The 27,553-nt window shown below is 41.5% G+C and overlaps 1 protein-coding gene across 1 annotated transcript; it reads right to left on the reverse strand.

Moving 5' to 3' along the window:
* Positions 1-236: 236 nt before the first annotated feature.
* nrn1a (neuritin 1a) lies at positions 237-6,095 on the reverse strand. The gene is made up of 3 exons (XM_042308912.1): positions 5,837-6,095; positions 2,943-3,087; positions 237-1,733 (listed from the first exon to the last, which is right to left on the reverse strand). Exons 1-3 carry the CDS (start codon positions 5,889-5,891, stop codon positions 1,505-1,507), a joined length of 429 nt encoding a protein of 142 aa, XP_042164846.1. The 5' UTR covers positions 5,892-6,095; the 3' UTR covers positions 237-1,504.
* Between the last annotated feature and the right edge of the window lie 21,458 nt (positions 6,096-27,553).

A 27,553-nucleotide genomic window follows, 5' to 3' on the forward strand; every position in this document is an offset into this window, starting at 1 on the left:
TTTTGCTCAGATAGACAAACAGCAATAGTTGGTCGGTTGATGTGTCTCCCCTCCCCAAATCAATACTCGAAGCTGTAGTTCTTGCAGGGCTGACTCTTTCTTATTAATAATGCAAAAAGCGTGTGCGCGCGCGCGCGTGTGTGTGTGTGTGTGTGTGTGAATCCTAAATGATTGCTTCAAAGCCATGAATGGACCCAACACCCAAAGACACCTGTCATCATCAGCATAACTAAGAATAGAAGCACACACTTATTTTCAAACATTAACTGTTTTATTTAATATTCTTCATAATTTTAGCAATCTGTTTTTTTTATATACCTGGATAATAATCAATCTGTTTTTTAAACTGTTTGGGATAAAGTAGACTCTTATCATTTTTTTCAAAATTCATTTGATATACATAGTCTCTTATTTACTTAAATTATTTGGAATAGTCAGGTATTATATGCAACATCCCCAAAACAAACAAACAAACAAACATAATACACATATTTTTGAAGGCAGTGAAACCGGGTCTATGCCTTGGCAACATCAATAAAAGCTAGCAAAATGTCGCTTCATCCAGCGATTGATTTCGCATTCTGAGTATTCTCGTGCTACTGTTCTTTTGGGATGTATGGTTTCATGTAGGTTATACCCTAGGCCTAGGGGTAGCCTATATTTCTTCATAAATGGATGGTAATGTGCTAACATATAATGGCAACAGTCATATCACTCTTCAGCCATTGTTTTCGTTCGCTACATTGGCCAAGTTTAAGTCATCGTATTGCCATCATTTTTACGTAATAACCAACCATCAAAATGTACCATTGAATGCCTGTAGTCATTCCTGAGATCTCTTTTTTCATTCTTATTACTATGCTATTTATATTTCTTTTTTCCTAGGGTGATGGTTATAGACATCATATGAAAGTAGAAATATCAGATCCTCAAACAACCTTTTCGATTTATACTTGGCTCGACATTATAAATTTGGCAAATTAAATAAAATAAAATATCTAAATGGTGAGTATAGGAGACCGACCTGGAGCAAATTGCCTTTCTGTTGTTGATTTCGTTGAGGTAAGCGTGTCTCGCATTAGCCTACAGAGTATGAGCAGCTTGCAATCTGCAATCACCTGAAATAACAGGGATGTCTAGTCTAAGGCTACTAATATAAATAATTCATTGTCGACTTTAATACTATGCCATTCCACGATTGTATGCGGGCAAGGATCCATCAAAATTTCATTATCATTCCAACTCAACACCTGCTAAATATTTAATGTAGTTGACCCCAGGTCAGACAAATATGGTGGAGCAGTCCCAGAAGACGGCCTGCCAATGTCTCTTGCAAAATCAGGTCGCCTTCTCCGGATGAAGTAGCCTATAAATCCATTTGGGTGTAGATGAATTCAAACGTCTTTTGTTTTGTATTTTTTGTGTGTGGATAGCTAGCACTCGTTTTCTTTTTTTCTTCTTTGTAATTTTTTCCCCGCTTTTTTTGTTTTGTTTTTTTCTTCTGCTAAAATGCAAGCCAAGTCACTAAGGCTGAAAGTGCCATTAGAAGCATCGTGAGACCAAAAGGAACTGTGGATTTGGAGGCCCCGTTCCCCCCACCACAGAGTTCAAACAAGCTCCCTCGGAACTCCAAGTTTCTGGACTCCTTTTTGAGCTTCTCCCATAGGTCTGTTGCTCCCTCTTGGCAATCCGCCAGCGCAGTGGTCGCACATGAGTGGAAGTCATCCCAATATCTGCAAATCAAATGTAAAAGCAATTAAGAAATGCTTTACGTTATGTTAGCCTACTGTTGACAACTTGTTTTCTCTCCTTATTGGTTGTCTGTGCTTATATTCGAATAGCCTAAGTGTTTGCTTTCAACACAGTTGTAATAATATTAGAAGGCCAAAAATAATTCCACCAATAAATGCATAATAATAATAATAAGAAGAATCCGATTCTATTTTTGTATTATAACCTAAAGTCGGTCGAATAGCATAGTCTAGTATTAGCATCTCCCTTGAAGGCTAAACGAAAACCACGTTTGTTGTAAACTACACACTCTGAGAAAGATTCCCTAAAGTCACGTGATTGTATCTAACCGCTCCCTTTTTCAATTTCCCTCCTCTCTCTCTCAATTCTATTCAAGGGGCTTTATTGGCATGGGAAACATGTGTTTACATTGCCAAATCAAGTGAATTGGATATACAAAAGTGAAATAAACAATATAAACAAATATTACACTCACACAAGTTCCAAAAGAACAAAGACATTTCAAATGTCATATTATGTCCATAGACATTGTTGTCGCGATGTGCAAATAGTTAAAGTACAAAAGGGAAAATAAATCAATCTGGGTTGTCTCTCTCTCACACACGCACGCACGCACGCACACACACACACACACACACACACACACACACACACACTCATGCAACCAGCCTGTCTTGCATCAACTAGCTAGCCAAAGTCATCTGCACGAATGCTCGTCCATCCCTCATTCTCACATCCCCAACGTCCAATCACATGCACAGTGGCATTAACATAGTAAGAACAGTGGCTATAATATCCCATTCACACAAAGGCTATACATTTTAAAGGAGCCACTGCTTAATTGTTTTATTCATATTGAGACACCCAGTGGCGCGTGGCTCCCCCTGATCCTGACTCCGTATCTAATCTAATCGAGGCTGTTGATATTGACCCCCTCAACCCCACGCCACGTCGATAGTATATCTCATTGCAATTATGGAGTGAAGTGCGAATAGGGGGGTAGCCTAGCCTATTAACGTGCTCCTGCTGCCTGCGATTTTCATGATGGAGCTGTCGATTTAAACTGGGGGCTCTACTGCCATCTGGCACCAACCGGTTTGGTATATGGGGTGCAGTGCGCCTGACCCTTTTTGGATTTGATAAAATTCTGCATGACCCCGCCCCCTTTAAAAAAAATGAATTCAACTTACATGCAGATGGTCTGCAGATTTTCCTTCTCGTCCAGCTCCTGTGGATAGTTGTCCATATTCTCCCCGAGTTTCAGCAAGCAGTTGGAGAACCCTTTGAATACTGTATCACATTTCCCTGTCGCTCTCACCGCCTGTAGCAAATAAGCTGGAATTGGGGGGGAATGGATTTATTATTTTTTTAGGATAATGTGTTTGTTTTTTCATTCCAACATTCGATAGCATATGTCTTATAATGACCTTATAATGACAGGGTAAGTTAATAGTTGATTTTTATGGTGATTCGTTTTCATTTGTCCAGTTTGTCCATTCATTCATGTATTTTCTTAATTTAGCCTTTTGGGTAGTTTAAATTGGAATGTTTTAAACTTAACCCTATAACGTATTGTCAAGAAATGTCTAAACATTTTCGCCTAATATAATGCTAGTTTTAACATATCCAAAAATTGTACATCTGCATTTGATCATACAATCTGTTTGGAGAAGGCATTGTGTGATCCCAGCCCAGAAAATGTGTGCAACAGCGACAAAGGAGGATGAGGTAATGCACCGCCGAGATGGAAAAGGGGGTGTGTTTCTCACTGCATGGCTTTTGTGAGTGAGTGTGTGTGCGGGGGGGTCTTGTGGTACGCTATAGTAAATTGTAGTAATATTTGTGTCTGTGCTTATTCAACCATATTAGGGGCGTTCTCCGTTTATAATTTGTTGAACAGAGAAAATGACAGGGTTTGTTGCTAAACGTCCACGCCTTAAATCCAACCCGTTTGACCCCCTCGTGCTCAATTTTGAGGTTGTCAATGGTGGGACGCACCAAGCATCTCTGGTTCGTTAAGCAAAAGATTCGCTCGATTGATCATTTGTTACAATGTTGTCCCCATGTCGATTGGTTGCAGAATAATGCACCGTGAAGGCTACACGGTTAGGCTATTTATCAATAAATAATAAGGGAACGACAGCGATGGACTTGTTTCATTTAAATTTATCAGTGTAGCCTGGAATAGCCTAGTACTGGGAGCAAATATTAACAACCTCGGTTATGGGTATTTAGGTCTGGGTGATGTGTTCATAATACAGGCATCATTCGTTAAATTGCGTTGTAAAAAATGTGAGGCTACTGTCATTGCCATCATGCCCTATCGAATCAAGATGTTGCCCACAAGCAATCCAATGACACCAAATATGCTATGCGGAGATGTGTAATAGATTCTGACAAGGTCAAGTAATCCATGAATGTTACTGCGTCTCGAGCAAGCGGATTGCAAATTATTTTTGCAGGGATTTTTACAAAGGAGCAACTCGCGAGATGATATTATCGCACTTGCATTGTAAAATTACACAGAGCCCCCATATATTACTTCAACGTGTGCCGCTCTCACTTGGCACAGACCCTGTTTGAAAAATCTCTTGTAAAATGTGGTATCCTAATTATTTTTACACGTGCAATAACAGGGTTGAAATGACTATGCCCTCTATCCCATTTTCCTTTTAAGGACAATTTCTGCTAAATGTGTGAAATTAAGACATTGCCTAGAGAATCTATCACACGTGTTTCTCACATGTATCATATAGGCTACCTCAGCTTTCAGCTCCAATAGATAGCTATATAGCTACAGTAGCCTGAATACTACTAACAGTCACACCCACACTATAGATATAGCTAAAGCAGAGTTAACCCGCAGAAAATGTACACGGCACATAAACATAGAATAAACCCTCAGAATGACCAACTCTGCGGACGACCCAGTCAAAGACAAAACACCTAATATCCAAATGATAAAAACGACTATCCATAGCCTATTACGTTCTCGTTTCGTAGGCTAATGTTAAATGTTAGCGATACCACATCTCAAATAAGCTCTGCAATACATTGATATGGCTAGCCTACATTTTTACGGGACAACGTGACACCATAGCTATAATCGAAATATATCCTCCAAATGGATTAGGCCAAATAACCCCATAGATATAGTTGTTTTCTCTCTATAGTCGCCTACATTCTTTTGCTGAATAGAAAGCGCCTTCATCAAAATAAACTATATTTTTAAAGACATTTTATTTTCGTAGACCAAATATAGTCTAATAGTCATATTCGTTAATGAAAAATGATCTAAATCCTATTTCACATTAGACAATTATCATATCGCTAACCTATACTCAATGTATTTCGTTACAAAAAAATTAACGATGCACTTGCTAGGCACTCATATTTCGAAAGAGCTTGTCTTTAGATGCTGCGTGTCTTTTAGTTCAAATTTTCATTCACAAAGCATGTCAAGTCAAAGCATTTATGTTTAGTCTTTTTTCACAATGGCTCGGCTGCTGAATTATTTATAAATCCCTTGCCACTACAGGATTCTGAGGAGCAGTTGTCTTACTTCGGCAGCGTTTGCGTTATGCAATGCAAACGAAACACTGGCCTATTCGTGCGAACGTCCCCGTACACGTTTCCAATCGAAATTACAGGTGCATTCTTATAGAATTTTAAAAAGAAAATACATTTTTTGTTTAAAATCTTTTTTTTTTTTTTAGAATCTCCTTTATAACAAATGGAAAAAAACCGTGAAATGTGACATAGCCTTTGGTTTGTTGTGTCTATAATTTTTGGACGAAATTAGCTCATGCATACCATTGTATATAGCCAGATAATAAACTAATCTCATGAATTCATTGCAATAAGAAAAATACAGACTTGTTCCTGGAAGAAACGATCGAACAGTTGATTACAAATAGTTTGCAGGTTAACATTTATCATTATGAATCTTGCCCTGGAGCCAGATCTGTGCGATTTCCACTAGATTAGCCAATTGCAAAATCAAAATTAGCTAAATTCTGAAAAAGTATCAATCTGCAGAGCAAATATAAAACAATAATTAATCGACCGTGAAAGAGTCACTCACCTAACTGAACAGCAAGAAACAGTGAGATATATTTGCCGGACCAAGTTAATCCCATTCTACGTGTGGTAAAACCATTGGCGTATGCAGATCTTAAAAACTTGGAAGGAAAAACGATGTTGAGGTCTGGGCATCACACATAGCCATCAACTTCCAGCAGCATTCACAGACTATTGCTTTTTCTCCCGTTGCCTGTTACACTCACAGTGTGGCGAAGAGGAGTGAAATGGTGCACCCCTTGTAAAGCGAGGGCGGTGATCGCTCTTTTTTTTTCACTTTCTCCCCATCTCTCGCTCTGCTTCACGCCCACATCGCATGCTTGACGTAAAGGTGACTGTTGGACTCCCCCTCCCTCCTCCTAGCCCACACCTTACACATACAGTCATTAAAAGACCTGTAGTGATATCTGGGTCAAGGGCACACGTGCGACTATGAGACTATGGACTCAGAAGTGACCAAATGCCCCTTTTCTTTGTGCCATCGACAGAGAACTAATACGAATATGCCAATATTTATCTGATTTGTATATTTGTGGTGTACTTTGTTTATATAATATTTAATCATATGTTTACTATGGACAAAAAATACATATTTTCTGCCAAAAAACGCTGTTTATCATGCTACTAGAAATATGTCCATATGCCTATATGCTATACATTGTCCAAGAGCCAAATCGATGACCTTGCGTTTAGGCTATTATTTTCTAAGCTAAGTAAACTCTAATTTCTCACGACAGTCTATGATAGGAAAAGCAGAGGAGTTAGGACAGCCATATATGAGATGTAGCCCAGATATAGCTCATTGCATGGGAATGCAATTCCTTATTCATCAACGCAGCAACGCTATCCTGTCTGACCTCTGGAAACGAATGCTGTTAAAATACTTTAATCCAAGTCCAGATAAACTACATATTCTCTCACATTTGACAAATTTGTTTAGTCGTAGGCTATTCTGAAATGCCTATTGTAAAGCCCTCGCTGGTACAGAGTGTAAATATTCGCAAAATGTTTTCTTCACATTAAGTAACCAGGTTTCCGTCGAACCTTTTTATGCGAGAAATGTACATGTCGGATAAAACATGTCATGACATGCCTGATGGAAATAGAACATGTCTCGGTAAACCTTCCAAACTTCTACGAAAACAATGGGATTTTTTTGTCAGTAAAATTATTTTATGCGAGAAATGTCGGTGGAAACGCTTTTATGCGCAACTATTGATATATAATAACCATCAAATCGAAGTAAACTTTGAGTCACGCGATTACATGTTTGGTGGTCGTTCCACTATGACTCGTCGAGAAAGCATGCAGTTTATTAGGCTACAGATGAAAGAAGTTATGATGAACTTGAAAGGTAAAGTCCAAGGTGATGAGCTTGATGCTCCTGTCCAATAAATATCTTATTCTGGTGACATGATCATTGATGCTTGGTTGTCATTTGACAAATACAAATTATCTTATATTTTTGTCCATAATAATCTCATGTAGGCTTTACCTGCATTGTATCTGCGGCTAGAGCGCAAGTGACAATACCAGAGTGGGCACATCGCTATATAACACAACATTTTTTTTCGTGAGAAAACGATCAGTAGAGTTTAAAATGTGATGTATTTTTTTATTCGGTACATGGGAATTTTACTGCAAAGGGTATTTTTATGTACACTACCTCATCACGCACATACATTTATCCGCAACACGTCAATTTGATGGAAACACAAATGGTGGGAAAATGCGCGTTTGGTTTTTATGCAGATTTTTTCTTATATTCGCATGGAAATCCGTCGCCAATTGGATGGAAACCTAGCTACCGACAAGGAAAAGAAAACCTTTCCTCGACATTAAAACTGATGTGAATGACGAACCCACTTACACAGTCATTTTAGATTCAGTGTCTGTCGCAAGGTGTTTTATGGGAAGCTGAGCCGTGTGCGCGGGCGTGTGCGTAGGGCGCACTGTGTAGGTGCGCTCGCGCATGTGATTGTGAGGAAGTCATACAAATGTATCCATAATGAGTGACGCTATACCGCTATTATAAAAGAAGAGGGAGGGAAAAATTCTGCTCTCTTCCTCACTGACGTCAGCAGAATTTGTAACGAGCCAATGAGTTTCACTTTTTTTGTGCCAGACCCGGTGCACCCACCAGAATACTAAAAAGTTCCCCGCAGGCGGCTTGAAGGTGAATCCCCATGCAGTGAGAACTACGGACTGCGGACGTCGAGCCCCCTCAGTCTTTGCTGAGTAGGCTAATTGGGTCCACCGACAGTTAATGTAGAATGGAGACCGCGCTGAAATAAGCTTTTAGTGAAGGTCTAGAAACGGTAATATTGTGGGGAGCCCTGAAGACAGTCATCCTCCCGGACCTTTTCTAAAAGGTTTGCCATGTGCATAACCTAGACTGCTTCTTGAACTTGACCTAAATAAGCCTCGCAGTTTATCACATAACCTAGCATATACCTAGTCGTTATATAAACAGCATTGGATACATTTATAGCGTATAGTCCGATTTATCCATCATTGTGCAAAATATTATAAGCAAAATGGACACAGGAATATCAGTGTAGTCTGATGAACTAGCTCTCTACGGGTCTTCAGAGTCTCTTGTTGCAGCTGTCTGATAACGATACATGTTCTAGAATGATCATCATAAGATTACTAAGTAGCTTAGTAGACGTCATCATCAGGTGCATTCCTCAATGAGGGATGTATGTATGTAGGCTACTGTAGTAAGGAATCACTCTTTCTCATTGATAAACTGATATCTAGTCGCCCTCTGGTGGTGGATAGTTGTTTCTACAGTTACAGTAGGACTGTCATTGACACACACACACACACCAACGTAAACAAAAGGAAGGCCCTAAAAAATTGTCAAAGACTCCAGCCACTCTTGTCATAGACTGTTCTCTCTGCTACCACACGGCAAGCAGTACCGGAGTGCCAAGTCTAGGTCCAAGAGGCTTCTTAACAGCTTCTACCCCAAAGTCATAAGACTCCTGAACATCTAATCAAATGGCTACCGAGACTATTTGCATTGCCCCCCCCCTCCTTTTACGCTGCTGCTACTCTCTGTTATTATCTATGAATAAGTCACTTTAATAACTCTACCTACATGTACAGCTGAAGTCAGAAGTTTACATACACTTAGGTTGGAGTTATTAAAACTGGTTTTTCAACCACTCCACACATTTATTGTTAACAAACTATAGTTTTGGCAAGTCGATTAGGACATCTACTCTGTGCATGACACAAGTAATTCTTCCATCAATTGTTTACAGACAGATTATTTCACTTATAATTCACTGTATCACAATTCATGGGTCAGAAGTTTACATACACTAAGTTGGCTGTGCCTTTTAACAGCTTGGAAAATTCCATATCATGGCTTTAGAAGCATCTGATAGGCTAATTGACATAATTTGAGTCAATTGGAGATGTACCTGTGGAAGTATTTCAAGGCCTGCGTTCAAACTCAGTGCCTCTTTGCTAGACATCATGGGAAAATCTAAAGAAATCAGCCAAGACCTCAGAAAAAAAATTGTAGACCTCCACATGTCTGGTTCATCCTTGGGAGCAATTTCCAAATACCTGAAGGTACCACGTTCATCTGTACAAACAATAGTACGCAAGTATAAAGACCATGGGACCACACAGCCGTCATACCGCTCAGGAAGGAGACGCGTTCTGTCTCCTAGATATTAACGTACTTTGGTGTGAAAAGTGCAAATCAATTCAAGAAGAACAGCAAAGGACCTTGTGAAGATGCTGGAGGAAACAGGTACAAAAGTATCTATATCCACAGTAAGACGAGTCCTATATCGACATAACCTGAAAGGCCGCTCAGCAAGGAAGAAGCCACTGCTCCAAAACCGCCATAACAAAGCTAGACTACGGTTTGCAACTGCACATGGGGACAAAGATTGTACTTTTTGGAGAAATGTCCTCTGGTCTGATGAAACAAAAATAGAACTGTTTGGCCATAATGACCATTGTTATGTTTGGAGGAAAAAGGGGGACGCTTGCAAGCCGAAGAACACCATCCCAACCATGAAGCACGGAGGTGGCAGCATCATGTTGTGGGGGTGCTTTGCTGCAGGAGGGACTGGTGCACTTCACAAAATATGACATCATGAGGATGGAAAATTATGTGGATACAGTGCCTTGCGAAAGTATTCGGCCCCCTTGAACTTTGCGACCTTTTGCCACATTTCAGGCTTCAAACATAAAGATATAACACTGTATTTTTTTGTGAAGAATCAACAACAAGTGGGACACAATCATGAAGTGGAACGACATTTATTGGATATTTCAAACTTTTTTAACAAATCAAAAACTGAAAAATTGGGCGTGCAAAATTATTCAGCCCCTTTACTTTCAGTGCAGCAAACTCTCTCCAGAAGTTCAGTGAGGATCTCTGAATGATCCAATGTTGACCTAAATGACTAATGATGATAAATACAATCCACCTGTTATGTTTGGCGTAAAAGCAACACAGCTCATCACCCTGAACACACCATCCCCACTGTCAAACATGGTGGTGGCAGCATCATGGTTTGGGCCTGCTTTTCTTCAGCAGGGACAGGGAAGATGGTTAAAATTGATGGGAAGATGGATGGAGCCAAATACAGGACCATTCTGGAAGAAAACCTGATGGAGTCTGCAAAAGACCTGAGACTGGGACGGAGATTTGTCTTCCAACAAGACAATGATCCAAAACATAAAGCAAAATCTACAATGGAATGGTTAAAAAATAAACATATCCAGGTGTTAGAATGGCCAAGTCAAAGTCCAGACCTGAATCCAATCGAGAATCTGTGGAAAGAACTGAAAACTGCTGTTCACAAATGCTCTCCATCCAACCTCACTGAGCTCGAGCTGTTTTGCAAGGAGGAATAGGAAAAAATGTCAGTCTCTCGATGTGCAAAACTGATAGAGACATACCCCAAGCGACTTACAGCTGTAATCGCAGCAAAAGGTGGCGCTACAAAGTATTAACTTAAGGGGGCTGAATAATTTTGCACGCCCAATATTTCAGTTTTTGATTTGTTAAAAAAGTTTGAAATATCCAATAAATGTCATTCCACTTCATGATTGTGTCCCACTTGTTGTTGATTCTTCACAAAAAAATACAGTTTTATATCTTTATGTTTGAAGCCTGAAATGTGGCAAAAGGTCGCAAAGTTCAAGGGGGCCGAATACTTTCGCAAGGCACTGTATATTGAAACAACATCTCAAGACATCAGTCAGGAAGTTAAAGCCTGGTCGCAAATGGGTCTTCCAAATGGACAATGACCCCAAGCATACTTCCAAAATTGTGGCAAAATGGCTTAAGGACAACAAAGTCAACCACCCAATCCACCACCCAAGATGTCCCAGAAAGTACCCCACTCCTGTAACCACCCAAGACGTCCCAGAAACAGCCGGATTATCAAACCCGGATCTGGACCCCTAATAAACCATCATCATGACCCTGACACACTCTGAACATAAATACTTTCTTCAGATGGCTGTGCACGGTTTCCTCCCCACTAGGGAATCCATCCATAGAGAGCACAAGGTACAGTACGTACAGAGAACTGCCCCCCACTGATTGCACTCAACACTGAACACACTTACCAATGGTTTGTGAATGCTCCATGGCCAGGTGGGTCTGGGCCGTGTTTGTTCCCTCTCTCCTCCAGCCTCCTGCGGCCAGCCTTGCTGCCGCATCGCTCCTCCTCCAGCACCAGCCCAGGCCGACGGACATACCCTCCCCCACCCCTTTCTCTCTCTCCATCCCTCTCCTCCTTCCTCCCTGTATACATATTCCTTTCACAGAACCAGAACCAGACCAAAACCACGGACCATTCATCACACCAGAAGAGGCGTGGAGGAAGGACCAAAGATTTAGACCTACGCCCGAAACACACCTCATTCATTAAATATTGTTCACGTTTATGTTATGCAGTGCACATCAAACAAAGATTTGAGGAATAAGATGCTGATGCTAGACTAAAACCTCCTGCTGATCTAAACCCATATTGTCTATGTCTTAACCAATGTATATCTAGATTTCAGGAGTGATGTGTAGGCCTGAGCTAGGCCGGATGGTGACAAGCCCAGAGAATCCTTTCAATAAATATGGTGGGATCAGACCGGATATAAAAACCTGCTCTTGCGGCAGGAGTGGAGTTTTCCTTTCTTGACTGCAGGCAAACAGACAGACTAAGAGAGTGCCCTGAAATTACCTCTCTGGTGTCAGGAGGGAGAGAGAAGCTAGAGAAGAGGCAGGAGGAGAGCAGGTGATGCCCCTAACCAGCTTTCCATGCAAACTTTAAAATTCAGGACAAGCCTGATGGAAACAAATATTGATACAATAACCATCATATCGAAGTAAACATGGAGTCACGCAATGTGTTGTGTTGTCCCACTACGACCCGGGAAAGCATGCAGTTTATTAGGCTACATATGAAATAAGTTATGATGAATTTCAAAGGGTGGTGAAAGTATTGAGTTTGATGCTCCTTTCCAATTAATTCCGAGGGTCTTTTTCTGGTAACATGATAATCGAGTCTTGGCTTCTGTTTGACAAATAAAAATAATCGCACTCTCATCATGTAGTAGGCTATACTTGCACTGTATCGGCAAGTAGAGTGGGCACATTCGCTATATAACGCAACCTTTTTTGTGACAAAACCAGTAGAGTTGAAAATGGAAACACATTTAAATTGTATTGGGAATTGAACCACAAAAGCAATTTTCATGTGCACTACATCATCACACACAGCCTTTCATCTGCAATAATTCAGTTTGATGGAAACACATCTTTGTGGCAAAATGCACATATTTTTTTAATGCAGATTTAAAATATTCACATGAAAATCTGTTGCCAATTAGATGGAAACCTAGCTAATGAGTGAGAAAACACGAAGAAAAAATGCAATAAATCTAACCAAACATAGTCGCATCATGGGTACACTGTAAAACCAGATAAGTTCTGGCTATACAAATATTTTGAGGAAACCGATTATCTAAAAAAAATTAAGAAACTTAAATAGCTGAAGTGAGCAGTACTACATTCATATGAGTAAAACAAATGCAATTTTTTTAGTAAGGTATTCTTAAATTTGACACCCTGTGTGTCACGACTTCTACCGAAGGTGGCTCCCTCTCCCTGTTCGGTTGGTGTCTCAGGTCTACTAGCCATCACAATCCCTTTTTCCTTTTCTGTTTGTTTTGTCTTTTCACACCTGGTTTCATTTGCGTTAATTTCTGTGTACCCTGTTGCCTGCCTAAATTTGTGCGGGATTAATCTTTCATTGGGATTAGTCTTTCATTGTGATGTGCTCGGTGAGGTTATACCGTTATTTGTTTTCACGGATTCTTAAGTGTGTGATTGTCGGAACTTTGTTTGTTCCTCCGTGCGTCTGTACGGGTTCTCTGTTGTCGAGGGTGTTGTACCTTTTTCGATTGTGCCATTCCTGTGTTGGTGGATTTTCTTATTAAAACACGCTTCTCAGACATCCTTGCTCTCTTGTGCCTGACTCCTACACCTACCACCTAGACGCAACATTATCACAGAATCCCGCACCACTTCGATGGAGTCAGCAGGAGCGGACGAGCTCCCAGTATCTATGGAGGAGCGCGTTCAACACCACACGGCAGTGTTACACCGGCTGGGGATGGATCAGGTGATGGCGACGATGGAAAGATGGGAGAGAGGTGGCCTTCCCACTCTCCATCAGCCACACCCCAACCAATACCACAACCTTCTCCTTCATTGCCTGGGTACAGTGGGATTCGTCTCGCACTCCCGAGGGAGTACGATGGAACGGTGGCCGGGTGCCAGGGGTTCTTACTCCAGATGGAATTATACCTGGCAACCGTTCACCCGACTCCGTCGGGAGGTGAGAGCGTGAACGCCCTCGTCTCCTGCCTCTCATGCAAAGCCCTGGAGTGGGCCAACGCGGTATGGAACGATCCTGACTCAGCGAGGGACCACTACTCAGAGTTCACCTGCCACTTTCGGGCCATGTTCGACCACCCACCTGAGGGCAGAGCGGCGTGTGAATGGCTGTTCCATCTGAGGCAGGAGAAGAGGAGTGCTCAGGACTTTGCCCTAGAGTTCCGGACCTTGGCCGCTGGTGCGGCATGGAATGACAGGGCCCTGATCGATCACTATAGATGCAGTTTGCGCGAGGACGTCCGTAGGGAGCTAGCCTGTAGAGATACCACCCTCTCCTTGGACCAGCTGATAGACATGTCCATTCGATTGGACAACTTTCTGGCGACCCGCGGACGTCCAGATCGGGTCCTGTCAGTTTCATCCCCCATCCCCTCCACTCCAACGCCCATGGAGCTAGGAGGTGCTGCAGCGAGGGCGACCGGAGGAGGGGGCCTTTCCTGTACCAGCTGTGGTCGTAGAGGGCACACTGCTGACCGGTGCTGGAGGGGTCCTCCAGGGAGTCGGTGACGCCAGGCCGTGCACTGCTCGGACACCTCACCTGAGTCGGCACCAGGCTCACCCAGAGCCCCCTGTTGGTCACATGTATGTGTTGATTCTTTTCCCCTGAAATTTCCCCTCATTCCCGGCATAAGGCGCTAGTAGATTCAGGCGCAGCAGGGAATTTTATTGACCGTGGTTTAACGCATAGGTTAGGGATCCCCCTTGTTCAGCTTGACAAACCCTTCCCAGTGCACGCCTTAGATAGCCGGCCATTAGGGTCAGGGCTAGTCAGGGAGACAACAGCTCCACTGGGCATGGTTACGCAGGAGGGTCATGAGGAGAGAATTAGTCTCTTCCTCATTGATTCTCCTGCGTTTCCGGTGGTGCTGGGGATTCCCTGGTTGGCCCGTCACAACCCCAGGATTTCGTGGCAACAGAGGGCTCAAAAGGGGTGGTGAGAAGAGTACTCAGGCAGGTGTGTAGGTGTTTCCATCGGTGCTACGAAGGTTGAGAGTCCAGACCAAATCTCCACTGTGCTCATTCCCTCAGAATATGCCAACCCAATTACCACCTCATCGACAAGGGGATTGTGCGATAAATATCCTGGTAGACGCTGCACTTCCCAGGAGTCACGTGTATCCCCTGCAACAGGAGGCGACAGTGGGTGGCTATGGAGACATACATATCTGAATCTCTGGGGCAGGGGTACATTCAGCCCTCCATATCACCTGCCTCCTCGAGTTTCTTTTTTGTGAAGAAAAAGGAGGGAGGGTTGCGTCCGTGCATTGACTATATAGGTCTAAATTCCATCACGGTGGGGTACAGTTACCCGCTACCTCTCATTGCCACGGCGATTGAGTCATTTCACGGAGCACGGTTTTTCACAAAACTGGATCTCAGGAGCTCGTATAACTTGGTGCATATCTGGGAGGGAGATGAGTGGAAGACAGCGTTTAGTACCTCATCCGTCCATTATGAGTACCTCGTCATGCCGAACGGGTTGAAGAATGCTCCAGCAGTCTTCCAATCTTTTGTAGACGAGATTCTCAGGGACCTGCAAGGGCAGGGTGTGGTGGTTTATATCGATGACATTTTGGTCTATTCCTCTACACGCGCCACGCATGTGTCTTTGGTGCGCAAGGTACTTGGGCGACTGTTGGAGCATGACCTGTACGTCAAGGCTGAGAAATGCTTGTTCTTCAAACAAGCCGTCTCCTTCCTTGGGTATTGCATTTCCATATCAGAGATGGTGATGGAGTGTGACCGCATTGCAGCCTTGCGTAATTGGCTGACTCCAACCATGGTAAAGGAGATGCAGCGGTTCTTACAGTTTGCCAATTACTACCGGAGGTTTATCCGGGGTTTTGGGCAGGTGGCTGCGCCCATTAAGTCACTGCTGAAGGGGGGGCCGGTGTGTCTGGGGTGGTCGGCTGAGGCGGACAGGGCTTCTGGTCGCCTGAAGGCTCTTTTCACCTCGGCTCCCGTGCTGGCGCATCCGAATCCCTCTTTGACACTCATAGTGGAGTGGACGCGTCCAAGGCTGGGATTGGAGCCGTGCTCTCACAGCGCTCGGGTACGCCACCGAAACTATGACCGAACACCACCGAAACTATGGCGTGGGGGATCGAGAGTTGCTGGCTGAAGGTGTGGAGACATTGGCTTGAGGGAGCTCCACACCCTTTTCTCATCTGGACTGACCGCCATAATCTAAAGTACATTCAGGCAGCGAGGAGACTGAATCCTCTTCAGGCAAGGTGGGCTATGTTTTCCACCCGATTTAGGTTCACCATCTCCTATAGACCAGGCTCCCAGAACACTACGGCATACGCACTGTCCCTTTTGTCTTAGTGGGAAGTACTTGTGGTCCACTTTAGCCAAGGACACGACGGTTTATGTGTCCTCCTGCTCAGTGTGCGCTCAGTGCAAGGATCCTAGGCACCTGCCCTGAGGGAAGTTACAACCCCTTCCCGTTCCACAGCGTCCATGGTCACACCTGTCGGTTGATTTCCTGACCAATCTGGCTCCGTCACAGGGTGAGGCACTCAAGGGAGAGCTGGGAGGCCGCCCAAGGTTACCTTAAATGGGCCGAGGGGCGGCAGAAGGCAAGTGCTGACCACCACCGCAGTGAGGCCCCGGTGTTCGCACCGGGGGACCGGGGTCTGGCTCTCGACCCATAACCTGCCCCTCTGCCTGCCCTGCTGGAAGCTGGGTCCGCGGTTTGTGGGGCCGTTTAAAGTCCTGAGGAGAATAAATGAGGTGTGTTATAGGTTACAGCTCCCCCTTATTACCGTATTAACCCCTCGTTTCATGTGTCTCTCCACAGGCCGGTGGTGGCTGGTCCGCTTCAAGAAGCTGAGGTGCGGGAGGTCCCTCTGCCCCCCATGGACATCGAGGGGGCGCTGGCATATGCAGTTTGGTCCATACTGGACTCGAGGCGTCGGGTGGGGGGCCTTCAGTACCTTGTGGATTGGGAGGGGTACGGTCCGGAGGAGAGATGCTGGGTGCCGGTGGAGGACGTATTTGACCCACCTATGCTGAGAGAGTTTCACCGCCTCCATGCGGATCGCCCTGCGCCTCGGGCGGTGCTCTGCGGTCGGCATCACCGGTCTACTAGCCATCACAATCCCTTTTTCCTTTTCTGTTTGTTTTGTCTATGGTTCTTTTTCACACCTGGTTTCATTTGCGTTAATTTCTGTGTGTATATATGTACCCTGTTGCCTGCCTAAGTTTGTGCGGGATTAGTCTTTCATTGTGATGTGCTCGGTGAGGTTATGCCGTTATTTGTTTGACTAGTGAAGTTAGGACTGATTAAAAGGCTGTGGGACTTCTTAGAGTCACCCATGAATAGTGAAATCAGCAAAAAATATAGTATGACTAGTTAAAAACATAGGTTATGGAGTTCTGGAAAAGGGATGTCTATGACTAGTGAGACTGGGACTGGTTAAAAGTCCAGGGTGTGGGGTTTTGAAAAAGGGACACCTACTACTCGTGAAATCAGTGATTCTATTGTTAATTAATTGAAGTGAAATAGTGAGGACCTACGGGGTGCCGTTACTCAAAAGATTCCAGGAATTAAATTATATGACATAAGATAGTGCGATGTCATTATGACTGTTATCAACCAAATTCTATTTTAGAAATAAGGAAATATTCCTGCAAGTTATAACAATACTGAGTAAGTGTGTTTGGGAACAGTTCTGTGTGAATGTGATATGAGAGTTTTGTGAGTATGGAAATAAGTGTTAAGCTAGAGTTTGTGTAATAAGAGATTGAAATTTGAATAATTTGACATTTGGATGATAAAGATATTGAAATTTGCACAATAAGCTGATTGAAATTTGGATAATAAGTTTAGATTTATAACGTTATATAGAGATTCTGTGAAGATTTGAAAACATGAGAAATTGTAGAGATTTGATAAAGTAATAATGGGAAAAAATGTAATAATATACAAACTTGCACACCTAAACGTAGATGTACGTAAGTGGTGTAAAAAGTATTCTGAGCAGTTAAATATTAAATAAATATTCAATATGAAATATTATTAAATATTAATAATATGGATATGAACTGAATGTATACTTGTTGTTTTTTTTACAATTTCCAATTATTATTACTCAATTTTATAGTTTGGGTGACACCAGTGAATTTAAGCAAGAAAGTCATGTTAATGTTTCCATTACGAGGAATAGTGTTTAAAATAAAAGTAGATCCAGGTACATTAAATGTTTCAGTACTGAATATTAAGCTGATAAACCAGCATCAACTTTTTGAAGATTTGTGAAACAGCAGGTTCTATATTTTGACCAAATTAATGCAACAGGTTAAAGTGATGAAATTACCGGAAAGGGGTGTTTGGATTTTTTTTTAAAGGTGTTTTTTCCACTTAATGGGACACTGTATTATCTGATGCATCTTAAGTAGGATTCTTTCTTCCAGGACTGATGGAAGTCCACTACAGTATGTTAAAAGGTAATTTACCACCTTCAAGAGTGCAGTCTCAGTGCTATAATGGGGTCTAAAAATCAGACTGAAGCGTTCATGTAATGGATCTCGTCCTCCTCTTCTGAGGAGGAGTAGCGAGAAGGATCGGAGGACCAATTTGCAGCGTGGTAAGTGTTCATGATGTAATATTTAATGAATCAAAACTGAACACTGAAATACAAAAAAAACAATCAAGTGAACGAACGAAAACCGAAACAGTCCTGTCTGGCGACATACACAAAGACAGAAAATAAACACCCACGAAACACAGGTGGAAAAAGGCTACCTAAGTATGATTCTCAATCAGAGACAACTAAAGACACCTGCCTCTGATTGAGAACCATACTAGTGTGAACACAAAAACCAACATAGAAAAACCAACATAAACTGCCCACCCCAACTCACGCCCTGACCATACTAAAACAAAGACAAAACAAAGGAACTAAGGTCAGAACGTGACAGTTCCATACTCAATATTTGTCTTCAGGAAGGCAGTGAGTTGCTGTCCAACAGCTTTTTTATTTTTGAGTGAGAGGAATGGGAGATTCTATATAGGACAATAGTTTTTTACATTTTCCAGGTCAAGTTTGGACTTTTTCAGCAGAGGCTTTATTACTGCCACTTTTAGTGAGTTTGGTACACATCCGGAGGATAGGGAGCCATTTTCTATGTTCAACATAGGAGGGCCAAGCACAGGAAGTAGCTCTTTCAGTAGTTTAGTTGGAATAAGGTTCAGTATGCAGCTTGAAGGTTTAGAGGCCATTACTATTTTCATGAATGTGAGATACAGGATTAAAAAACTTGAGTGTCTTGAGGTCCTGGCAGTTCTGTTTAGACTAAGGACAACTGAGCTTTGGAGAAATACGCTGGTTCAAAGAGTAGTCTGTCATTTGCTTTCTTAAGGAAGCGAAAGCCATCCTTCCTTCGGGAATGTTGCTTTTTAGTTAGCTTGGCGACAGTATCAAAAATATAATTTGTATTGTTCTTATTCTCCTCAATTAGGTTGGAAAAATAGGATGATCAAGCAGCAGTGAGGCCTCCTCGATATTGCACAGTACTGTCTTTCCAAGCTAGTAGGAAGACTTCCAGTTTGGCAGAGCGCCATTTCCCTTCCAATTTTCTGGAAGCTTGCTTCAGGGCTCGGGAATTTTCTATATACCAGGAAGCTAATTTCTTGGGACAAATGTTTTTGTCTATTTAGGGGTGCGACTGCATCGAGGGTATTATGCAAGGTTACATGTATATCCTCAGTTAGGTGGTTAACTGATTTTTGTACTCCAACAACCTTGGGTAGATGGAGTGAGTCTGGAAGGGCATCTAGGAATCTTTGGGTTGTCCGACAATTTATAGCACGGCTTTTGATGATCCTTGGTTGGGGTCTGAGCAGATCATTTGTTGCCATTGCAACGTAATAAGATGCTGGTCCGATAGTCCAGGATTATGAGAAAAAAAACATTTAGATCCACAATATTTATTCCACGGAATAAAACTAGATCTAGGGTATGACTGTGGCAATGAATAGGTCTAGAGACATGTTGGACAAAACCTACTGAGTCGATGATGGTGCCGAAAGCCTTTTGGAGTGGGTCTGTGGACTTTTCAATGTGGATATTGAAGTCACCAAAATGTCAATATTCTCTGCTATGACTTCAAGGTCTGATAGAAATTCAGGGAACTCAGTGAGGAAAGCTATATACGGCCCAGGAGGCCTGTAAACAGTAGCTAAAATGTATTGAGTAGGCTGCATAGAGTTCATGACAAGAACCTAAAGGATGAAAATGTTATGTTTCGTAAATTGAAATTTGCTGTCGTAAATGTTAGCAACACCTCCAATTTTGCGGGATGAGTGGGGGATGGTGTAACCAGGAGGAGAGGCCTCATTTAATACAGTAAATTCATCAGGCTTGAGCCACGTTTCAGTCAGGCCAAATCGCATCAAGATTATGATCAGTGATTAGTTTATTGACTATGACTACCTTGGAAGTGAGGGATCTAACATTAAGTAGAAATCACAATCACTTTCAATAATGACAGGAATGGAAGAGGTCTTTATTCCAGTGAGATTGCTATGACGAACACCGCCATGTTAAGTTTTGCCCAGCCTAGATCGAGACCCAGACACTGTCTCAATGGGAATAGCTGAGCTGACTACACTGACTGTGCTAGTGGTAGACTCCAATAAGCTGGCAGACTGGCTAACAGGCTACAAGCTATCTCATTGAGGAGCTGGAGGAGTTAGATCCCTGTCTATGTTGATAGATAGAAGGAGAGCACCCCTCCAGCTAGGATGGAGTTCGTCACTCCTCAACAGGCCAGGCTTGGTACTGTTTGAGGATGAGTCCTTGAAAGTGGGCCATTTATCTACAAATTCTATCTTTTGGGAGGGGCAGAAAACAGTTTTCAACCCACAGATTTCTTTTACATGGTGAAATTTGAATTGAATTGAATACTTAATTGAAACAATAACAAATTGGCCAACCCATATCTGTTATGGTAAAAAGTTGCAGGAAGGCCTGGAGAAATGTAACCACTCTCAACTTTATAGACAGAGCTATGAATGCAAGGACTGACTATCCATTATATCAATATTACAGTTGTATCCATGTTTTGAGGCTATACAGTGTTTGTTTACATTGTCTACAAACATTGGAGTAAAACAATATTATATTTTAGGTTCTGATTGGGTACGACAGTGTAACTAAGCTCATGAGGCATTTAGAAGTTATATTATTTAAAAATCAATGGGCATATACTATTCCAGGAAACCTACACCACCCGATGCTACAGGAAGGCCATAAAGATCATCAAGGACATCAACCACCCGAGCCACTGCCTGTTCACCCCGCTGTCATCCAGAAGGCGAGGTCAGTATAGGTGCATCAAAGCTGGGACCGAGAGACTGAAAAACAGCTTCTATCTCAAGGCCATCAGACTGTTAAACAGCCACCACTAACATTGAGTGGCTACTGCCAACACACTGTCAATGACACTGACTCTACTCCAGCCACTTTAATCATGGGAATTGATGGGAAATGATGTAAATATATCACTAGCCACTTTAAACAATGCTACCTTATATAATGTTACTTACCCTACATTGTTCATCTCATATGCATACGTTGATACTGTACTCTATATCATCGACTGCATCCTTATGTAATACATGTATCACTAGCCACTTTAACTATGCCACTTGGTTTACATACTTATCTCATATGTATATACTGTACTCGATATCATCTACTGTATCTTGCCTATGCTGCTCTGTACCATCACTCATTCATATATCCTTATGTACATATTCTTTATCCCCTTACACTGTGTATAAGACAGTAGTTTTTTTGGAATTGTTAGTTAGATTATTTGCTCGTTATTACTGCATTGTCGGAACTAGAAGCACAAGCATTTCGCTACACTCGCATTAACATCTGCTAACCATGTGTATGTGACAAATAAAATTAGATTTGATTTGATTTGATTTAATTCACAAGTCCAAAAACGGATGTAACTAAGGATTCTTGCTTTAAAATGGATAACTTATTTATCCAGTGTTAATAGTTGGGTGATGTGCAAAGTTATGGCAAATAAAATCCAAGTTGAAAGAGAGACATATTTAACGTTGTTTACCAAATGCAGTACCTTTTCTGCTTGATTAAATCTACTGCTGATAACACTGATTAGATTCAAGGTCATGATTGTGTGAGAAAGTCACAGTCAGCAAAGGTTTGTAAGATCGAATAACAGTAACTGAATCTGAGTCAGCTCTTTCGAAAATCAAATTAAATACCTGAGCTAAGTGTCATCAAATTAGAATGCATGAAAAACTCCATCCAATTTTGAAGTATTCTCTTACATCATTCATATGGATCCTAACTTTTGAACCTTTCTTCCGTGAGAATCTTTGGCAACACTTTAGTTGCAGGGCTAACTTTTAAGAAATACCTATGTCAGCAACTGCAAGTTTACTTAGGATGTTTTGAGTCGACATACAAACAGTTCAACTGACCAAACTGTGACATCAACTTGCATTTCTACTGATTATGAATTTGTCATTTATGGTAGTAAATGTGTAATGAAGTCGATCTATAGGTAGCCTTCAACAGTAAGTGTTGCCAATGCCTGAAAATATATTGATTTGATTGATGTTTGAAACATTGTGAGACTACCAAAGATATTCAAACTATAATAAACATTTCAGTAACAGGTGCAAAAAAATCTACCTGAGTAGTTTAGTTTAGAAAAATGTATGTTATGTATCTTTATGTAGCATAAGATGAATCAATCAATCAATGTACATGCATAACCATCGATATTGAAACAAACAATTCCAAAAACCTACCTGCAATAGAGCATGCTGGGGAATATGATAATAATGGGCGTGGTTTTGATTTAAAGTGATGTGTATGAGTTTCAGGTCCCTGTATAAGGGTAAAATTAGGCCCTCAAAATAAGGCCTTATGAAATACGTATGATATTGTGTTAAATTAATCAAATGCTTTATTTAAAGTCTAGTTCAAATATTTCCCCGAGTGCATTTCCTTTCGAGTAAATTGTACAGTTACTACCCATGGCTGTATTTGTTATTGACAGAGACATGGTTGTTGCATTCATACATTTTCTGCCCTATAGATTTAACCAAGTGAGATTAGATCCTTAAAAATATATATTTAATGTAATGCCTTATGCATTCCATAAAATAAATGTTCCAGAAAACCCGATTGAATGAAAACTCCACAATAAAATTGGTTGGCCAGCAATTGGGAGGGTTTTCAGCTGTTGAATGAAATATATTCAGAGTGTGCAAGGTAGCCACACCTGCAGAGCACGTTACACCACTGAATAAGGTAAGTTATTTTTCTAATTACCAAATACTGAGAAGTGCTTAGGAAAGGCTTGTGTACGAAAAGCATACATTTCCTTAATCTGATCGGCCCCAATGTGACTAGCAGGTAGGGTAGCAAAATTTCGGGCAACATTTTTAGAAATCCCTGTTCAAGATTCCAGGGAATTTTTCTACCATAATTGCAGGCCTGATGTGGCCTTTAACCATGAGTTTCAGACCAATGTCTTATGGTAAATCTATGCCTCAAAGGCCTTATGAGATATGTATTGTCATGAGAATTCAATGATAATATTAACCTAGGAACTCACTTGGTGAAGGCCACAGGACTGAAAATTTCAGAATTCAAAAGCATGTCTTTGTCACAAAAAAATACGGTCATGGGTGGTAACTCTACAATTCACTAGAAAATGCAAGGCACAATGGGAAATGATATTGGAGATGTGGCTTAGTGGGGGCGTAACTAAAAAAAAATCAAGCTGATACAACTCAAATCTGGACCCCCTACAGCAGTGGTTCCCAAACTTTCTATAGTCCCGTACCCCTTCAAACATTCAACCTCCAGCTGCGTACCTCCTCCAGCACCAGGGTCAGCACACTCTCAAATGTTGTTTTTTTTGCCATCATTGTAAGCCTGCCACACACACACTATACAATACATTTAAACATAAGAATGAGTGTGAGTTTGTCACAACCCGGCTCGTGGCAAAGAGCTCTTATAGGGCCAGGGCACAAATAATTTTGCTCTTTACTTAACCATTATACACATAAAACCTTATTTGTTCATCAAAGATTGTGAATAACTCACCACAGGTTAATGAGAAGGCTGTGCTTGAAAGGATGCACATAAGTCTGCAATGTTGGGTTGTATTGGAGAGAGTCTCAGTCTTTTTCCACACACAGTCAGTGCCTGAATTTAGATTTCATGCTACTGAGGGCCGAGAATCCACTCTCACATAGGTACGTGGTTGCAAAGGGCATCAGTGTCTTAACAGCGAGATTTGCCGAGGCAGGATATTCTGGGCGCAGCCCAATCCAGAAATCTGGCAGTGGCTTCTGATTAAATGACCTTTTCACAGAACCGCTTGTTGAAATTTCGATGAGATTCTCTTGTTCAGATATCAGTAAGTGGACTGGAGGCAGGGCATGAAAGGGATAACGAATACAGTTGTTTGTGTCATCCGTTTCTGTAAAGTACCTGCGTAATTGGGCGCCCAACTCACTCAGGTGCTTCGCTGTATCACATTTGACATTGTCCGTAAGCTTGAGTTCATTTGCACAAAAAAAAATCATACAATGTTGGAAATAGCTGTTTGTTGTCTTTGTTAATGCAGACAGAGAAGAGCTCAAACTTCTTAAATTATAGCCTCAATTTCGTCCCGCACATTTAATATACTGTAGTTGTGGAGAGTCCCTGTAATCCTAGATTCAGATCATTCAGGTGAGAAAAAATAACACCCAAATAGGCCAGTCGTGTGAGAAACTCGTCATCATGCAAGTGGTCAGACAAGTGAAAATGATGGTAAGTAAAGAAAACTTTAAGCTCGTCTCTCAATTTAAAAACAACATGTTTTTTGCCCCTTGCCCCTTGATAACCAACGCACGTCTGTATGTTGTAAAAACATTACATGGTCCCTGCCTATATCATTGCATAGTGCAGAAAATACATGAGAGTTCAGGTGCCTTACTTTAACAACGTTAACCATTTTCACTGTAGTGTCCAAAATGTCTTTCAAGCTGTCAGGCATTCTCTTAGCAGCAAGAGCCTCTCAGTGGATGCTGCAGTGTACCCAAGTGGCGTCGGGAGCAACTGCTCCACTATGTCTCCCTGTCATGGCTTTAGCGTCATCAGTACAGATAACTTCACATCTTGACCACCAAAGTCCTTTCGATGTCACAAAGCTTTCCAGTACTTAAAATATATCCTCTCCCGTTGTCCTGGTTTCCAGAAGAGGATGTCTTCCTTAATTGACCCCCCATAAACGTAATGGACATATACCAGGAGCTATATCAGGCCAGCCACATCTGTTTATTCATCCAGCTGTAAAGCATAGAATTCACTGGCTTGTATGTGAAGCAGTAATTGTTTCAAAGCATATCCTACCATGTCACTGATGTGTCGTGAAACAGTGTTGTTTGATGAAGCAATTGTCTGTATAGTTTTTTTGGCCATTTCCCCCAGCATTGTCCCAGCCATATCCGCAGCAGTAGAAATATAATTAAGTCCTTCACTTTAGTATGGGGCTTGCCTGTCCTAGCCACTCGGTAGCTCACCATATAAGAAGCTTCTAGCCCCTTCTTATTAATGGTATCTGTAGCTTTTATACACTACCGTTCAAAAGTTTGGGGTCACTTAGAAATGTCCTTGTTTTTGAAAGAAAAGCTCATTTTTTGTCCATTAAACTGGTGTTTTGTGTGTAATATTTAATGAAGCAGCCAGTTGAGGACTTGTGAGGTATCTGTTTCTCAAACTAGACACTAATGTACTTGTCCTCTTGCTCAGTTGTGCACCGGGGCTTCCCACTCCTTTCTATTCTGGTTAGAGCCAGTTTGAGCTGTTCTGTGAAGGGAGTAGTACACAGTGTTGTACAAGATCTTCAGTTTCTTGGCAATTTCTCACATGGAATAGCCTTCGTTTCTCAGAACAAGAATAGACTAACAAGTTTCAGAAGAAAGGTCTTTGTTTCTGGCCATTTTGAGCCTGTAATTGAACCCACAAATGCTGATGCTCCAGATTCTCAACTAGTCTAAAGAAGGCCAATTTTATTACTTCTTTAATAAGCACAACAGTTTTCACCTGTGCTAACATAATTGAAAAGGGGTTTTCTAATGACCAATTAGTCTTTTAAAATAATACACTTGGATTAGCACACACAACGTGCCATTGGAACACAGGAGTGATGGTTGCTGATAATGGGCCTCTGTACGCCTATGTAGATATTCCATTTAAAAAATCTACTGTTTCCAGCTACAATAGTCATTTACAACATTAACAATGTCTACACTGTATTTCTGATCAATTTGATGTCATTTTAATGGTAAAAAAATGTGCTTTTCTTTCAAAAACAAGGACATTTCTAAGTGACCCCAAACTTTTGAACGGTAGTGTACATGTCTTACTTATCGAAAGTCATCTTAATTGTCGCTCAAAAAACTCCCCGGGCTTATTTTTCAAATTGCCATGTTTTGTTTCTAAATGTCTGCGCAAGAGTGAAGGTTTCATCAAGTTGTGAGATAGTACTTTTGCACATATAACACACTGTGGCTGAGGAAAGGCGCTACTCCCAATATAAGTGAACCCCAAATCAATGTTGTTCTCCTCATATTTGCACCTCTTCGATGGTCCAACATCCCTTTCTGTTGTTCGGTGCTTTCCGGGTTAAGGAGGCAGTAGCTCTTCGGCTGCATCAGATTCACAACTGTCAGTGTCCATACTCGCTAGGCTAACAACAAATGTAGAGTTACTGATGCTAGCATTTGGATGTGTTCGTGGAAGCAGAACAACTTGTGTCGTCGACAGGTGCAGGTGTAGTATTGCTGGTAGTAACAGTACTTAGAGCTGTTTTGTGTCTCTATGGACGCGGACCTTACTTTTTTAAAACCATTTATCAATTTTCAAGCAAATCGAATGAGCAGCAGCTACGTTTGGCTACTTACAGACCGTTAGTGGAATTCCTGCGAGAGTGTAACGGTTATTGTGATTGGATGTTAATTATTTGACGAGGCTACCTGCATTTGACATTGTGCTGTTATTTCACTGAACACTAGATATTTTTATTTTTGGCAGTGAAATGAGGCTACTCAGACGAGAAAAAAACCTCACCCAAATGTATAGCCCCGTTGGAAAATATATATATAGTATATATATATATATTTTTTAAATGTGAATCACATTTTTATTTGGCGTACCCCGAATGGCATTGCGTGTACCTCAGTTTGAGAATACCTGCCCTACAGGGTCAATATCAGTTTGAGTACTGAATAGCAAATCTGTACGCAGATATATTAAGTGCAATGAGTTTCCTTGAATGTTTTGAGTAATGACAGTACATTGGGGTTTACAGTGTATGAAGGATATAACAATACATTTAGCCTTAAGATGCTTTTGGACAGTAAGTAAATAAGTAAGTATGGATGGATGGATGGATGGATGGATGGAAGGAAGGAAGGTAGGAAGGAGCGAGCGAGCGAGAGCGAGCCTAAGTAAGTAAGTATGTAAATCAGTGACAGTGCTGAGCGATAAACCAAAATGTTGGCTATATTTTTTTTTTTTTTTAACAACTAATTGGCCAATGTTGGTTCAACTATTTGAATTCCATTTCATTAAAAAAATATATGTGCGCTCAATGCTCACATTGGTCAGTTTCTCTAAAGATACAGTGCCTTTAGAAAGTAGTTTTACCCCTTGACTTATTCCATATTTTGTTGTGTTAGAGCCTGAATTCAAAATGGATTAAATAAATAAAAATCTCTACCCA

Source organism: Oncorhynchus tshawytscha, linkage group LG29, assembly GCF_018296145.1.
Source record: "Oncorhynchus tshawytscha isolate Ot180627B linkage group LG29, Otsh_v2.0, whole genome shotgun sequence".
NCBI lineage: Eukaryota > Metazoa > Chordata > Actinopteri > Salmoniformes > Salmonidae > Oncorhynchus > Oncorhynchus tshawytscha.